At 41.1% G+C, this 16,568-nt stretch overlaps 5 protein-coding genes across 6 annotated transcripts in view; all 5 read left to right on the top strand.

Annotated features, from left to right (window-relative positions):
* Nucleotides 1-8: 8 nt before the first annotated feature.
* On the top strand, nt 9-7,372 carry LOC139775069 (protein scarlet). Of its 2 annotated transcripts, none has more exons than XM_071710780.1 (11): nt 9-576; nt 957-1,005; nt 1,094-1,274; nt 1,390-1,588; nt 1,875-2,067; nt 2,146-2,319; nt 2,402-2,504; nt 3,150-3,371; nt 3,452-3,693; nt 6,668-6,768; nt 6,833-7,372. In XM_071710780.1, exons 1-11 carry the CDS (start codon nt 402-404, stop codon nt 7,012-7,014), a joined length of 1,821 nt encoding a protein of 606 aa, XP_071566881.1. In that variant the 5' UTR covers nt 9-401; the 3' UTR covers nt 7,015-7,372. The 2 variants fall into 2 exon arrangements, with proteins under 2 accessions (XP_071566881.1, XP_071566883.1); XM_071710782.1 differs by having other exon boundaries at nt 438-576; nt 1,078-1,274.
* Nucleotides 3,700-6,597, top strand: LOC139775070 (uncharacterized). Its single transcript, XM_071710783.1, has 2 exons — nt 3,700-5,985; nt 6,353-6,597. The coding sequence occupies exon 1, from the start codon at nt 4,246-4,248 to the stop codon at nt 5,932-5,934; it is 1,689 nt and encodes a 562-aa protein (XP_071566884.1). The 5' UTR covers nt 3,700-4,245; the 3' UTR covers nt 5,935-5,985; nt 6,353-6,597.
* A 1,843-nt stretch (nt 7,373-9,215) lies between the features above and the next one.
* Nucleotides 9,216-13,248, top strand: LOC139775071 (uncharacterized). Its single transcript, XM_071710784.1, has 6 exons — nt 9,216-10,200; nt 10,737-10,944; nt 11,069-11,269; nt 11,346-11,601; nt 12,730-12,862; nt 12,948-13,248. Exons 1-6 carry the CDS (start codon nt 9,916-9,918, stop codon nt 13,080-13,082), a joined length of 1,218 nt encoding a protein of 405 aa, XP_071566885.1. The 5' UTR covers nt 9,216-9,915; the 3' UTR covers nt 13,083-13,248.
* A 450-nt stretch (nt 13,249-13,698) lies between these two features.
* On the top strand, nt 13,699-14,715 carry LOC139774982 (uncharacterized; the record flags this gene model as incomplete). Its single annotated transcript, XM_071710595.1, has 2 exons — nt 13,699-13,824; nt 13,907-14,715. Coding segments are annotated over 2 exons (303 nt in total), but the record flags the coding sequence as incomplete, so codon positions are not given.
* Nucleotides 14,716-15,802: 1,087 nt separating this feature from the next.
* The window catches only part of Sdc (Syndecan), a 69,229-nt gene continuing 68,463 nt past the window's right edge, over nt 15,803-16,568 (top strand). The window contains exon 1 of the mRNA XM_071710674.1: nt 15,803-16,221. Coding sequence (XP_071566775.1) covers nt 16,147-16,221 — 75 coding nt within the window. The 5' untranslated portion in view covers nt 15,803-16,146. The remainder of the gene's footprint in view (nt 16,222-16,568) is intronic.

Below are 16,568 nucleotides of genomic sequence, written 5' to 3'. Positions count from 1 at the left end.
GGGTCTCCTCTTTGTCCTTATATATCGTCATTCCATTTTCAACATAGTCTTCTCTTTGAACAATATTCATCTGGAATCGCAATAGCCGCGTTCAGCAGAAACAACTGTTGATGAGTGTGTCGTCTTATCAACACGCTATGTTGATTTGTTGGATCTAAAAGTAAGAGCCAATCACGTTCGATTGCTACTGAGCGGTTTGTTTTGCTGAACCCGCTCGCACACAATGATGGGAACGCTGAGATTCGAGCTTAGCAGATCCTAATTACTAACCTACCTCGTAAACATCTACGCGACTTTAGATAACGACGATAAGAAATATTAAGGAATAGAGAACGGAGATAGCGACATTTGTTTGGGATTCAAGAGATTCCCGCGACATTAACGAGCTTCTAAAGTGTGAGATGGATAGTTATGATGGTGTGAAGCTAACAGATTCGATTGAGATGACTTCCCAATTTTCTCAACTCTTTTGGGAAAACTTGTCCGTTACTGTGCCTGCCGAAGATTGTTCGAGAGAACGAAGGTGCAAGTTTTTGCGCAAAAAACCTGTGAAAACGTTGAACATACTGCAAGGGGGTAATTCTCTTTGTCAATATTAAAGCGCAATGAAAAATTTGTACCTGAATTTAGTCAGATGTTGATCATTCAATGATCTGTGATTTATTAATCTACGATAAGTAAGGTAAATGTACCAATGCCTGGACACGTACCTATGTCTGGACATTTTTATCATTTTAGTCTTTAAATAAGTTTTATGACGCGAATTAAAATCAAAGAATCAAAGATAAAAACATTTTTCTTGTATTATATTTTTATCTTTGATTTTAATTCGCGTTATACTTATTTAAAAACTAAAATAATAAAGGTGTCCAGACGTAGGTCTTAAGCATCCCGGCATTGGTACATTTACCTTAGCATTTCTATTTATTAGTAACAGTGCTTCTCTTGTTATAAAGTATCCGGGTATGCAGAGACTGGTAACATGTTCGCTATATTGGGACCGAGGTATGCAGAATACAATACAAAGTATATATCTTCGTGATTATTCCATGCTAAATTCACGGATCATGGATGTAGAAATTTGTTTCTCCAGTGGTGCCGGCAAAACCACGTTTCTTGCCACTTTGGCGAGAAGACTCGAATTAACTTCGGGCGCAGTAAAGATCGACGGGCACGACGTTTCTCGAGAAACGATGACAGCAATATCGAGCTACATATCGCAATTTGATGTTCTACCTTCCACGCTCACTCCCAGGGAACACATGTCGTTCATGGTATCGAAAAAATATATATAAGAACTTATGAAATAGTAAAACAGGATAAAATTATTGACTTATAATTTTTGCACGCAATCGATTGTTTTTCATGTTTCAAGCTGTTCTTTTTTAGTGCGCTTTGAAAATAGGAAGTAGTTACAGCGTGCTACAAAGGAAATCCTTAGGGGAGGAATTTTTGCGGGATCTTGGATTATACGAGTGCATCGACGTCGCTATATCCAAGCTATCCGGCGGCGAAAGGAAGCGCTTGTCGCTAGCCGTGGAATTAGTGACGAGGCCGAAGATTTTTTTTTTAGACGAGCCTACCACGGGTAAGAATTTAGATTTACGCGAAAGTAGATCTTGATTGTCGCATGTCGAACGTTAATCGTCGAATATTAAACATAGATCTATCTATAGTAATAATTTTTATGAATTTTATACATTCCATCTTTAATTGCTTTTGAGTCTTGCACCGATTATTTTTCAGTCTTGAAATGCAAACTTATACCAAAGCTTGATAATTAATATATTGAGAATCAATTTAATATTACTGATGCTAATAAGCATTTTATCAAGAAATTTTACAAAAGGATATAAATAAATATTCGAGTGCAGGTCTGGACACTTTCGCCGCAATGCACGTCGTGCAATCGTTGAAATTAATCGCCTCGAGAGGCACCATAGTCTTCTGCACAATTCATCAACCAGGTATGACGATATATAACATATTCAGCCACGTGATACTGATGGCCGATGGTAGATCGATATATTTTGGGACGCTGAGAAACGCCACGGATTTTTTTGACAGGTAAAATTCCAATATTTCGACGCTAGCAATTAGTTTCGTGAAATGATAGAACAACATCGATATATTTTACGCACACAGCCAGGATTATCACTGTCCCGTAAACTACGACGAGTCCGAATATTACGTAAACATTCTGTCACGCCGGAATCAAGCGGATCGCAATATCGAGCTGTGCCGAGCGTTCTCACGATCGCCGCTATCAACGATCCCCGTGGTTGAAAATATCCCGGTTTTCCACGCCAGCCCTCGAAAGTATTGAAATAAAACGGCAGCAAAATTTCTCGAATAGATTTTCCCGGATAACGTTCATGGAGCGTAATAATTTTTGTCGTAGAATGTCAGGATGGTTCGTGCAGTTTTACTGGTTGCTCTGGAGAACATTCCTGCGGGATAAGAGAACAGCCTTCGACAATTGGGTCACGTGGTTTTCTTGCGCGGTAATAAAATAGAAACAGAATTTTAGAGTAATTTCGATCAAAATCCGATTAATTTAATCGGCGATTGACTCAACCGACAGAATTGCTTGCGGCAAATTTTCTAACATCTAACTATATTATTCGTTGTTCCCGATCTAGTCTTTTTTCCATATCTGTACTTTAGAGGTAAAGAATTGTATCTCCAGTTTTTGTCAAAATGAAGTTGATACATCTTTCAATATAACATAACAGGAGTTTAAATTGTATAATAATGGTAAAGCGTTTTATGTCTATTATTACTAGTTCCTAGGATACAATGTTTAGAAAAAGTCGGATTAAAAATTTTTATAGTGCCTAATTTTTAAAGCAGGTACAGCGTGTTGGCAGTTGTACTATTAAAAATTTGATAAACCAAGGCGCTACTTTTATTTCATAAAAATATATCATTTCTTTATTTAACCCTTTAAACGTACCTTTTGTTTTCTCTGAATAATAATGGAGATACGATTCTTTACTTCTAAGGTGCAGATATGTTAAATAATAAAAGATTAAACCATGTTAACGACAAATACAGGTATTACTTGACAAGTTAATCGCCGATTAATCGGAGTCTTAGAAACAAAAAAGAGGCAAAATTGCAATGCAAAAAGATCTGTGATTTTGTAGCTGTCCGTCGTCTTCGTAAATATTTTTTACGCTGGCACCAACTCGTCGACGCAGGAAGGCATACAGAGCGCTCGGGGGGTGTTGTACCTGACGATCTCCGAGGTAATTTTTACGATCGCCTACTCCGTCGTTTACGAGCTGCCCGGCGAGCTGGTTCTCTACGTGCGCGAAAATACCGTGTACACGCCCGGGCCTTATTACCTCGCCACCGTTCTCGCCCTGGTAATTACTCGTTGGCGTACGTTATAGAAGCGACATAGATCTCGCGACATTATCATGATTTCTCGACGGAAATTCCTCAGATACCCAAGACGACATTCAAGGCGCTCTTGTTCACGATCGCCCTATACCTGGCGCTGCATTCCGAATTCTCGCTGCTCAGCTTCTGCTCCTATTGCCTCTGCACGACGGCGGCGGCGATTTGCGGTACCGCGTACGGCATGACGATCTCCAGCTGGATCGCCGACATCGATATCGTGACTACGATAATGATACCGCTCGACATGTTGTTCCTATTGATGGCGGGGACGTTTTACAATCTGCGGTAAGTGCGACCGCTGTCAATATCACGACCCCAGACAGCACGTCCAAAATCGGAACATAAGACGTCTTAAGGGGGGAAACCACTGTGACGGTTTAAAAAAATCGAATTTTTTTGCATTTTCTTAATGTTCGGGGTCTTGAAAATATGTATCTCTAACGTTTTATTGAAATTCGCAACATTAACGGAGTTACAGCAGTTCTCTTGGAGTAGCGCAAGGTCACTCGCACTCGGTCGCACACTACCTGAAAGTATTTGGCGCTTCAAGTTGCCTAACTACTTCTAATCCATGATGTAAATATGTAAATATACTTATATTTACATCATGTTTCAATCGACGACCCTCAGTAGTCCCCTTGGTATTCCCTTTGTCTCTATTGTTTTCTCTTTTATTTGTTCCCTCCTTTACTCGCGAAGCCTCGAGACGATCGTTGCAGGACTGTTATAGTCAGTCTCTCGCCAACTTTTGTGGCATATAGTTTGTTGCGAGTTTTGATTATCTTTTTCTTCAAAGTTACATGTGTTTCGAATTTTTATAATTGAACAAAAATTCTAATGGATCGGAAGGGAAGCAAGAAACAATCTAAAAACAGAAGAAAACGCAAACGCCCCCTGAATCGCTACGAGATAGAGCAAGCTAAAGGCAATACAAGCACGTCAGCAAAAAAATTGAAATCCGTTGATCAGGATGGTGATACCGATCTAACGATATCTTATAGGATAATAAATTTTTGGTCAATTTTTCCGGTGTTGTCTGAATATCTCAGTTGCAAAACGTGTGGAACTGACATTGAATTTCAAGAAACAAGTCAACGTGGCCTTGGGTTCAAATTAGTTTTAAAATGTAAAAAGTGTGAGGTCAAATACATCGATTCGTGTCCTCTGATTTCCCATGCCTACGAGATAAACAGAAGATTTATATTTGCAACGCGGTTACTGGGAATCAGTCTCCAAGGAGCTGAAAGGTTTTGCGCATTGATGGATTTGCCTCGACCTATCTTTCAATCTTTCTATGACCAGGTCGTGAAACAAATCCAAACTGCTGCAAAATCTATCTGCGATATGTCGTTGAAGGCTAGTGTAAAAGAGGAAAAAATGAAGACTGCAGAGGCTCAAGATACTCAAAAGGCTCAAGATACTCGCAGATACTCACAGAGGCTCAAGAATGTTCAAGATACTACCGAACTTACAGTATCTGGAAACAGAAACTGGAAAAATAGCGGCCTTGCTTCACTGTACGGCGTATCGATTCTAATCGGCTTTTACACAAATAAAGTGATCGATATAGTAGTAAAATCTTCCTTTTGTGAAGCTTGCTCTATTTGGGAAAACCGAACTAACACTACAGAATATGAGGAATGGTTAGAATCTCATGAAGATGTGTGTACGGCAAATCATGAAGGCTCATCCGGAAGAATGGAAGTAAATGGAATTCGCGAGATGTTTCTCAGATCCGAAGATCTTCACGGTGTCAAATATGTAAATTATGTTAGCGATGGTGACAGTAAAACATATAAAGCAATCGTCGATTCGGTACCGTATGCTGTAACAGAAAAAGAATGCATCAACCACATCCAGGAACGAATGGGCGCAAGGCTTCGTTGGTGCAAAAAACAAAATATGACATTGGGCAGAGGAACATTTACTGGAAAGTTAATAGACGAATTAAGTACTTTTTATGGACTAGCCATTCGCAGGCATCAAAATTCTGTCGACGAAATGTATAAAGCAATTTGGGCCACTCTGTATCATAAAAGTTCCAGTGACGAAACTCCAAAACATCATTATTGCCCGGAAGGACCAGAGTCTTGGTGCACTTGGCAGAAGGCAAAAGCTGCAGGACAATTAAGTGATTACAAACACAAAACACCACTCTCAGATGACGTCGTCAATGCAGTTACTCCGATTTATACAGATTTAAGTGATAAGAGGCTGCTCGAAAACTGCATAGATTTCACACAAAATAATAATGAGAGCTTCAACGGCCTGCTTCGGAAATTCGCGCCAAATATAAGTGGGGCCGAGGTGGTCCAAATTGCTGCGTACTTAGCCGTATGCATATTTAATGGAGGTTACACAAATATATTAAAAATAATGGAGCTCATGGGAATAAAAATTGGACCGACCGCGTCACAGTATCGTCACCGCGAGGATGAGCACCGAATCTCCAGCGCTGCCAAGATCCGAGCGCAGGCGATGCGTGAGAGCAGATTTGATGAAAAAACGCATGAGAAACAAGACTAAAGAAGCTACCGTTGAAGGCCTCTCATATGCACTCGGATTGGATGCACTTTGGTTTGTTACGAAATTCTATCACTCTATATAATATAAAATAATCGGTTGTAAAACTTTAAACGCGTTTCTCTCGAAATTACATTTTCGTAGCTGGGCGCTCGCGTATCTCGATCAATTTTTATCCGAATAACTTGAAATTTGAACAGGATGTTTATAACAAAATTGTCTTCAATTAAGCGTATGATTTTTTTGATTGGACAATTAGTTTTTGAAAAACAATTTAAAAAGTGACAAAATTTTTGGCTAAATTTCGAACTTTTTTTTTTAGATGCGTTATTTTGTTAAAGATTAATATTTCAAAAAATCGTACTCTTAACTGAAACTACATTTGTATAGTTGAAAATGACACCAAAATTTTTTATTTCAGAGTGTTGACGGAGCGCCCGCGCACCTACGATTTTTTTTGCGGAGGTACACGACACCACGCGCAAATATTAATATTTTTTAACGATTTTTTTTACAATATATATGTTTTAAAGAAATGACAAACCAATTTCATTAAATTTATAATTTCTCGCGAAAAAAAAATTTATGAAAATAGCATTTTTTCCGGCCGTCACAGTGGTTTCCTCCCTTAAAGACATTTTAAGATACCTTCAAGACATCTTATGTCCCGATTTTGGACATGGTATACTGGGACGAACAGAATTCCATTGCGCACGTTAAAAGTTGATTCCCGTAGGACCTTGCCGAGCTACCTGGCGTATCTCAAATATTCCTCCATGTTTTACTACGCCACCGAAGCTATATCGATAGTACACTGGTCGGAGGTAGAGAACATTGGTAAGAGACGGTTAAATCTTTTGGCTGACGAGCTTTATTAACATTTTAATTTTTCTTTCCTCAGATTGTCCAGCCAGTCGCGGCCTGCCTTGCCTATCGAACGGAACAGAGGTTTTATCGGAGTACGGATATAACGAAAATAACTTCTGGTGGGACATGATCGGACTGCTGCTTCTAACGATTCTGATGAACATCACCGCGTATCTCGGCACAAGAAGAAGAGCGTCAAGGCCAATCGCTTATTAGTCGACGGACGCAATTGCAATGCATTTTCCTATTGTTATTAATTATGTAAAAGCTCATTGGTTTCTTCAGATTACATGGTTTGATAATGTAAAAATTCAATCACTGTGATCTATTTTTCATTATCGCAGAAATTATAAATATACGACGTATATTTTGGAGCAAAACGATACAATCTTATTATCTTATTGCTATACTGACAAGACGAGACTACAACGATGGTAATTATTAGGTATTAGATTCAAACTGTGTGTGTGTAAGTGTATCACACAGTTAATAATAAGAAACTCAATTACCCCAACTCTTTCGAATACATAAATAAAAGGTTAAAAAATTGTTAGAATAAACGTAAATACAAGTATACCGCACCGTAAATTCACGCCGTTATTTCTCGTCTTTTTCGAGAGAAGCTAAACCTTCCCTTCTCGCGTGAACGTTAAGTCAAGTTGATCTCCACACGCGAGACTAATTTAATCGTGCATTACGCAAACCGACGTCGTAGCACTGAAGTATAAAGAATAAGAATAAAGAAGATTGTAAATAGAGCGATTGTAAATAGCGATTACGGTCGCGCGGTTCTCTGTTAGTTTTCTTGATAGATTTATGAGAAGGCTGCAGAAACTACGAGCGAAAAACGAACTAAAACGTGAGGAGACAAATTCCGTCCTTGATAACAAAAGGAGAGGAGCGAGGGAGAAATGAGAGATACGCGCGAGTTCGATCACATGCGAAAATCTTATTTATTTTAATTTCGTTTAATATTTATTTCTCTGTATTTATTTTCATTTTTATTTTTATATAATACTTGATTTTATTTATTTAACTTTTATATATTTGTAGTAGTTTCTCGTCGATAAACACCATCTCGTTGAACTCGGTTTACAAACTCTCGACTAGAGAGTCGAAATAATCTCCCTCTGATGACCGATTTCCAGATTGGGAAGTAATGTGTTACAAGTTACTTTTTTCCAGTAACGATTTGATAACGGCGTTATTTTTTTTCGTAGCTGTAAAGGTAACGCAGTTACATTTTTGGGGGGTAACGATAACGAATCGAACAGTTACTTTAATCGTTGTTTTAGGCCGGGTCTACAAGATCTATCAAATACAATATCAGATCGAAAGAAGTTCCCCAATGAGCGATAAAGTACTTGATGATAACGAGGATTTTTTTGCCTTTCACCAAGAAACAAAGCCAAATTTCAACGAGTTATTTTTTGAATCGGTAACGAGTAACGGTAACAGTATAATAGTTACTTTAAAAAAGTAACTTTCCTAATCCTGTCAATTTCCGGCAGAAATGGAGAAATTGCAACAACTTTTAAAATCTGAACTTTGTAATGTCGAAATGTTGAACGACTATCCAAATATTAAAAAACTCTTTATTAAATACAATTCTACACTACTTCCAGTGCTCGACAGAGCTCTTATTCAGCGTTGGAAGTTCCGTATTTACTATTTACACAACATCAAACAGGATATCTTCACGACGATGGAGCATGAGCTTCTATTAAAAGTTAATAAAGAATTTTGGTTGTTTAGTTTTGAGAACAAAACTCAACAAGTTTGTTTATTTAACAAGAAACCATAAAAATCCTTTATTTTCAACTTATCTTTAACAAATAAACGTATGGTTGGATTTGTTAAATTTAGTTTTCGTTTAAATTAAATAAAGTAACGAAAATAGTAACGGCAATGTTAACGCGAGTTAATTTTTAAAATTAGTAACGATAACGGGAACGAGTTAGTTTTTTGAATCGGTAACGAGTAACGGTAACTATATATAGTTACTTAAAAAAAGATAACTATATATACTTTCCCAACCCTGCCGATTTCCGGCACATCGGGCCTAGAATCGGAGGGGTAAGAGGGTAGGCGCGGTGACAAAGGGTGGGGAACTGGGCAAGCAGCGTGTTCGCGGCAAAACGATGGAAATATTGGAATCGGCGCAATATGACTCCGCGACAGGTCGCGAAACGTAACGAGACAATGTTTGCGTTGCGCGGAACGTCGCGTCGCGGCTATCCCTCTCTCTTTCCTTCTCTCTTTCTCTTCTCCGTCCTCATCTCGTTCAGCCAGAGGGCTTCCCCTCTCGCGTCCCAGCGGCGCCGCGAACCGAGGATTTGTTAATATCGAGCGCGTTCTAGCTAGTACGGTGCCAAAATGGCCGACGTTTAGTCGTCCCTTAGTTCGGGTTTAAGTCGGCCTGCGCTCAGCTTCTCTCTCTCGGCCGTTCTCGTATATACCGTTATTTCGACGACACTCGCGTCGCGTCGCTTCACGCACTCGTGTTTACACGCGTCTCGTCCCACGAGCCTAATCTGGTACCGAAATATCGCATATAAAGCGTTTCATAAATTCCATGTGATTAAAACGAGTAACGTTATAATCGCCGAGGCGGTCAACGTATACAAAAAACGCTCGACTCGTGTTTCTTCGCGCGAGGAACCAAAACGACGAAGGTCATCCCGGTGAACTCGAGCGAAGGGACATTTACAAACAAATACCGCGAGGTCCGCGAGTAACTCCGAGTAGACCCGAGTCATCCGAGGAAACGTAATCGCGCGGTGACTTTCGAGGCACTCGGTAGATGCGTCGGCGACGCGCCGGTAGCAACTAAACAGCTGACTGTTCTAAAACCGCGCTTAAACAAGCAAACCAAGGGGGGTTCGCGAAAACAGCGGCGGATCAATGCGCGACGGTGCGAGAGAGACGTTTTTGTATATGCATGTGGTTCGGACTAGGCTCCGTGAGTGAGTCCGTGCTCCGTGCTCCGTGGGATTAACTCGCGGGCGGATTAGAGAGACAAAAGTCGGCGCGGCGCGCTTGCTCCGCCCGCGAAGTGAAGTTGAGAGAGTAAAACGGAGCACGCGCGCGGAGATCGCGAGATCGGCGAGAGAGAGAATGTCCGAGGCGACCACGGTGCTACTGAAGAAGCGAGAGCGGACGCAGAACTGGATCCCCGAGGAGAAGAGCGCCCTGTTCGCCCTGATCAAGCACCACGTGAGCGCGATCGAGAACAAGAAGATCGACGCGGCCGCGTCCGCGATGAAGTCCATCGCCTGGCAGCAGATCTACTGCGCGTTCCGCGGCCGATTCTCCGCCGATCGGGACATCACTAGGATCCGGGAGCAGTGGCGGCGAATGAAGGCGCAGGCGAGGATGGAGATGTACACGTACGCCGAAAAGGTGCGCGTTTCAATCGCGTAAAACGCAGGATTGGGAAAGTTGCTTTTTTTTAAATAACTATTTAATAATAGCTACTGTTACTCATTACTGATTAAAAAAAAAAAAACTCGTTCCCGTTATCGTTACTAATTTTGAAAAGTAACTCGTTATCGTTACCGTTACTATTTTCGTTACTTTATTTTATTTAAATTACTTGATTTAATTTAAATGAAAAATTAAATTTAACAAATCCAACCGTACGTTTATTTGTTGAAGATAAAAAGTTACGATTTTTATAGTTTCTTGTTTTAAATTTAAATAAACAAACTCGTTGAATTTTATCAAAATTCTTTATTAACTTTTATAGGAGCTGATATGCTCCCTCTGATGTTTAATAGATCTTGTAGACCTGGTCTAAATTAACGATTAAAGTAACTTGTAACGCGTTACTTCTCAACCCTGTAAAATGTTTCGCCGAGAGAGTAGAAGCTTCCTCTCCTCTAAATTCTCTTCTCCTTCTTCTTCTCATTTCTTCCCCCGCCGCCGTTCGTGCACAGGTGCGAACCCTGGGACCGGAAGTGGCCGCCAAGTCCCGTCCGACGAATCTGTCAATCGAGGTGTGGCGGCTGATGGAGAGCGTGCGCAAGAACGATTGCGAGATCGTCGATCGTTCGGACGACAGTAGTCAGGATAACGAGAATTCGACGAGTCGGATGTCGATACACGCGATCTTGGATAAACTCACGTTACCCACGGAAACGTCAGGTTGGGATATACTGATTGACCGTCGCGGTTTCTTTTTTTTTCTTTCTTTTTTTTCCTCCGTCGATTTCCCTGATTTCGTCGACTTGGAAAAATCGCGCGAAATTATATAGAAATGATTATTTAGGGCCGGGGCAGGACATTAAGATCGAGGTGAACAGCGACACCGAGGACGAGAACAGTCACGGCGAGGTGTCGCGGAAAGCGTCGGAGGACGATCTCTCGCACCGGAAGCGTCCCAGGATGACGGCCGGGGATGAGCCCGTAGATCTCGTCGAGCAAAAAAACACTTGCCCCGACAGCGTGTCGACATCCCGTGTCGATTTTGGTACTCCAAATATTCCGTTTCTTCGCTTGCGCGCGCGCGACAGGATCTTTGTTAGCGGTATTGTTTTGTTTTCAAGCGGTGGAGCACGGCGACGCGAGGAACGAGCTGTCCGCCGACTGGAACGGCGGCCTGGCGACCTGCGACAAGGACAAATCGGTGCAGAGGGCGACGTGGATCTTCAAGTCTACCCAGCGCGAGCACGAGATCAAGCTGCGGATGCTGCACATCGAGCTGGAGCGCGCGGAGCTGCAGAAGCAGACCGCCGTCAACGAGCTGAAGACATCCGAGCTCAAGAAGCAGCTGATGCAGGATCAAGTCGACGAGTACTACAGGTCGAGTACCGGACGGTTTTGATTAACCGCTTAAATAAATTAATTCAACCGAACTGCAGAATTGCTCATAACTAGACATCGGATTTTTTATATGTAGATTGGTGGAAAAGAGCAATTAATAACTAAAATTATGTTATTTATAATATCCAGTATTCATACTGCAACATATGTTAGGTATAAATATGTTGGGTATTATAAATAACACAATCTTAGTTATCAATTGTTCTTTTCCACTAATCTGCATATAAAAAATCCGATGTCTACTCACAACAAAATTTCTAATTACATAATTTATTATCTTTAATTTCGTATGTTAAACGACAAAGAGCTAACAACTCTAGCTACATTAACATGATAGTGCGGATATCCCAGCTAGCAGAAAGTTCTAAAAAACATTTAAAAAGATGACATAATTTTTGGACGTCTTTTAAAAGCTTCTACTAGCTGGGAATGCTGGGATCGGTTGATTAATTAATTAGAATTTGGTCGAAGTCGCTCTGAGAAGGTAACCGCGAAACCGCGTTTAAATTTATGGAGGCTCACGATACGAGCGCCACGGCCGCCACGATGCCGCTGATCGCCACTGAGTTTTGCGTTCTAAGAATAGTGTTTCGTTCATGACTCGGATATCGCTTGGCAGCTCATCCCTGTCGGCTTGCCAAGTCCTTGCTTGCCTTCTGATACCGAGTATTTCGTGATTGGAAAAATGCAACGAGCAATTACGACGTTTTCGCGGAACGTTTCTGCATTAAGGTATCAGAAAAGCTCCGCAGCTTCAGTGTCGAGCGATTTTTCGATCGTGCCTGTCCTCGAATCATGCTTCCTACCTACCCGGCATTTTCCCACTGCAAACACATATCCCGATATATCGTTTTTCTTCGCAGTAATATACCGATGTCTTCTGCTTTTGGTACTTATATCTTATCTTCTCGCTATTATAAATAGAGTCATATCTTTGCAGTGCGTAGATTTCTGACATCACCCCGAGTAGATGCCGTATCAAAATTATGTAATGGTTGGGCTGAGAGCAGACATAACCCTTGAATAATATTTTTTTTTATTTCTAAGCAGAGCTTCCTGCGGCTGCAAGTACTTTACTTATTATATTTGAAACGTACTTTGTTACAGTCAGGTGAGGATGGCTGGAGAACGCGGTTCGGGTGCTGGCAAGGGAGGAGGTAGCGGTGGTGCTATTCGTGACGCTGGTGGTTCTTTTGGAAAAATGGAAGCTGCCCACGAAGACCAATACTTCTACAACCTGGTCGGTATATAAGTATTTCCAGTTAATCATATTTCACGTTAACCATTTCGTTTGTTCGTTACACGAATCTGAAATGTGATTTCAGCAAAAGCAACAGATACAAAAGATGCGAGAGAGCCTGCATGACGAGATCTCATTCCACGAGGAACAGATTAAGCGTCATCAGGAGGCTATAAATCGCCACAAAAAACGGATTTCAGATATGGAAGAGAAAGAATGAATGGAAGAAATTATATTACCGTGATACTCTCGATTTCCGCGGCTATACTATTGATTTTGATGCAAAGAAAATAGATCGAAAATAGTAGAACTAATAGAGTATCACCAGTCTTCTTATGTATAAAAAACTGTTACATAGATATTAAATACAATGCTCTTAATATATACACATATATGTTACTTAAGCATTGAATGGTATTTCCTTGAATATAATATGGATCGTTTATTTTGGCGAGACGATATCTTTGTACTTAAAACGTTTGGAAGACACTCACACTTAGAAATAAAACGTGTTTTTCATTGTTGCTTAACCTTGGTTTAGACTGTTTTAGACGTTGAGTCATTTCGAGACGCGTTAATTCTGCAGATGCGAGTTTGTTTTGTCCGTCTCGTGTAACCTCGGTAAAAATATTTTCCGTTTAACAAACAGTCAAAATTGCGTATACAAGATATCCATTTTGCGTTAAATTGTTTTTATTTCGCGACCGCAATGCTGCGACGTGTTCTCGAGGAAGCGCGTAAATATACGCCTAGGTATTTAATTAGAAATACATTTAATTCGCTGACAATATTTCCACCGTAATTTCCATGCTTTGGGGCTTACATTATTTTTTTAAACCTATGTAAAAAGAGACTCTTCTTTCAGCTTTAGACATTTTAACGGAAGGAAGAAGCACGATTCGAAGACGGATCAGGCGTCGTTCGGCGATGTTGCGTGTGAAACGGAATATTATTACAAGCAGGTGATACAAACATTTTCGCAAAACGTTTTAGAGTCAAACGGTAGCCACGACGTAAGGCATTACGGTCATTACGGACAATCAGGATAGGAAATTGCTGAAAGTTGTCAAGGAGAAAACGCAAGACGAGGTAAAACACATGCAGAGAGAAGTGCAGATCATGCGGAACAAGATCGAGGAATATAATCGCGGCATTAGTGAGAATCTGAGATTTCTGAGGGGCCTGGAGAGAGATTTGTCCGCCGGCGACAAGAAGACCTAGGCAATCACGTTTTCGTTTTTAAGAATCGCAATCTTGTGAGACCGATTTGGAATAAACGATTCACATCTTTTCCGTCAGTTTGGTGAAATTTAGCCGATTGCATCAATCACACGATTTCTTTATACATTTAAGTGGCCTCTATCCTGGTGAAAAAATTTCTCATATTTTCTCAGAAATTTTGTAAGAATTGTATGAGGATTTTCGGATTTCAGTATCTGTATGTATGAAATTTTTTGATAAATTGCACAGATTTTATGCATATTTATTTAGATTTTTACAAAGACTATGTTGGCCCTAAAAGTCTGAAGTAGGTATTTTATTATTATTTTGTCTGAGTTTTTCTGAAAAATGTTCGAATTCGTATAAAAAATCAGAAAAATTCTGAGCATTCTGAGAAAATCTGAAAATTTTTACAAAAATTCTTGAGACATTTTTTCACCAGGGTAAGCGTAACAATTTCTTGCGTAATTTTATCGATCACTTAACGTTCGCATTAATTTTGATATCCATTTCATTCTATCCGTGCAATATCGCGCTAGTAAGAGTACAATATACACACAAGAAAATGGAATATAGTAAAATTTTTATTTAAACTTGGTAAAAAATGAAATATATATCAGTCGATGACGAAACGATCAGCGTCATTTATTATTTAAAGACGGCCGGAAACCTTTGGATCTTATTGTACATATGTATTTCTTATTTCTTACTCTGCAAATATCTTTCGTATAATATGGTGAATGAAATCATAAATAGAATTCCATCTTGAATTCTATCGCGAATCACAGATCATCTCAAATGGGTTTAATACAGTATTTAATGCGATCTATTATTATCCAGATATTTCATAGATATGTAGGTACATCGTATGCAAGTATGCAATAATCTTTATTTAATAAATTAAGCTATGCTTCCTTCGTTATTATTCGTGTTCGATCACGCACGCGGATAACAATCAAAGAAAAGAAACACGATTTGCAACGAAATGTCACGTCCGCCTTGATGAACAAATTTCTTTTATTTTCTCAGTGTAAGAATTGAGACTTGTGAATAATTATGAAAAAATATATGTATAAAATATCTCAGATACTTTCAGAAATAATTGAATGAGGATTTTCGGAATATTTCAGTATCCGTAAGTTTGCTGATGAAGTCAGAGATTTTCTCATATTTATTCAGATTTTTACAAAGATGTGTTGGCGGGAAAAATCTGAAATATTTTATTATTATTTTGTCTGAGTTTTTCTGAAAAACGTTTTCCAATTCCAATATTAAAAAATGTGAAAAATTCTGAGCATTCCGAGAAAATCTGAAAGTTTTGATAGAAATTTTGAGACATTTTTCCACCAGAGGTATTAGAAGTTGCATCGTTAGAACATTTAGGGCCGATTTCACAGTCTCCGATTAACTTGATCCTTCGATTAAACTCACTCTTCGTATCTTTCTAAGGGGGACAGTTAGAAAGAGATGCAGAGTGAGTTTAATCGGAGGATCAAATTAATCGGAGACTGTGTCAAATCGGCTCTTACTCCTCAATTACCCTCGGATTTATTTAGATTTATCGATTCATCGATAACCGCGAGACTCTATTCCGGAGTGTCGTCGCGTCGGCGCGTTTGTAATTGCCGCCAAGGACCGAGTTGGCGCCACGCGCGACGGGGCGCCGCAGATGCGCCGCGCGCGGGCGCGGCGCGGCGAGGCAGCATGGCGGCCAGTCGGGTCGGTCTGGTCGACGGTAGCGGGCGATCGTCGCGCCGCCCAGTGTCTCGCGGTTCATCGATCAGTGTGGTGTGTGTCGCGCGTTGTTGTTCCGGGAGATCTTTTTTTTCCTTCCCCTCTCTCCCTCGGAGCGGTCGGTCCCGAGACTCCGAGACCCGACGACCGACGTTTATCACGGGTATCCTCTGCCCTACGCGCCGTCGTTGTCGTCTCACGCGGAACGTCGCCTCGCGCTTGTCGCCTTACCGCGAGTTCCACGTTCCCCCTTCCCCGTGAATTCGTGCGCGTGCATACGGGACGGGCGCCGGGGCGAGCGGGGCCCAACGGGAACACGGGATAGAAAGATGCGGCCGAGGATACGCTGGATACTTCTGATTAGCACGGCCGTGATCCTCGCGGGATGCGATGCCGCTACCGAGGTAAGTTTCACCGTTTCGCATCCATTTATACTATCCGCCTCGACAATGCCGACAGTCTCGACACGCGGCCGCGTTGCGGCACGAGGGGTGGAGAGAGGGAGGGAGGGGGCGTCTCGCGAGCCGCGACTGCGACTGCCGCGAGACGGAATCTCTCTATCGCGGCGTAGCGCGACGCTCTCCGCTCCGTTTTTCCGTTTTCTTTTTCTTTTCACGCGCGCGACGCCGCGCGAGGAGGCAAAAGCGCGCCTGCCTTTCTTTCCGGAGCGTTAAGTGTTACGCCGCTATCGAGGCATTCTCGCATTCTTGGCGTCTCGTCGAGCCAGTGGTGTTCAAATCGAGGCCCCCCT

This window comes from Temnothorax nylanderi, unplaced genomic scaffold (assembly GCF_030848795.1).
Source record: "Temnothorax nylanderi isolate EJ_2023f unplaced genomic scaffold, tnyl_v1.0 TNYL_tig0091_pilon, whole genome shotgun sequence".
Classification (NCBI taxonomy): Eukaryota; Metazoa; Arthropoda; class Insecta; order Hymenoptera; family Formicidae; genus Temnothorax; species Temnothorax nylanderi.
The sequence above is the reverse complement of the archived record's forward strand: the minus strand, read 5'-3'. Positions and strand labels throughout refer to the sequence as shown.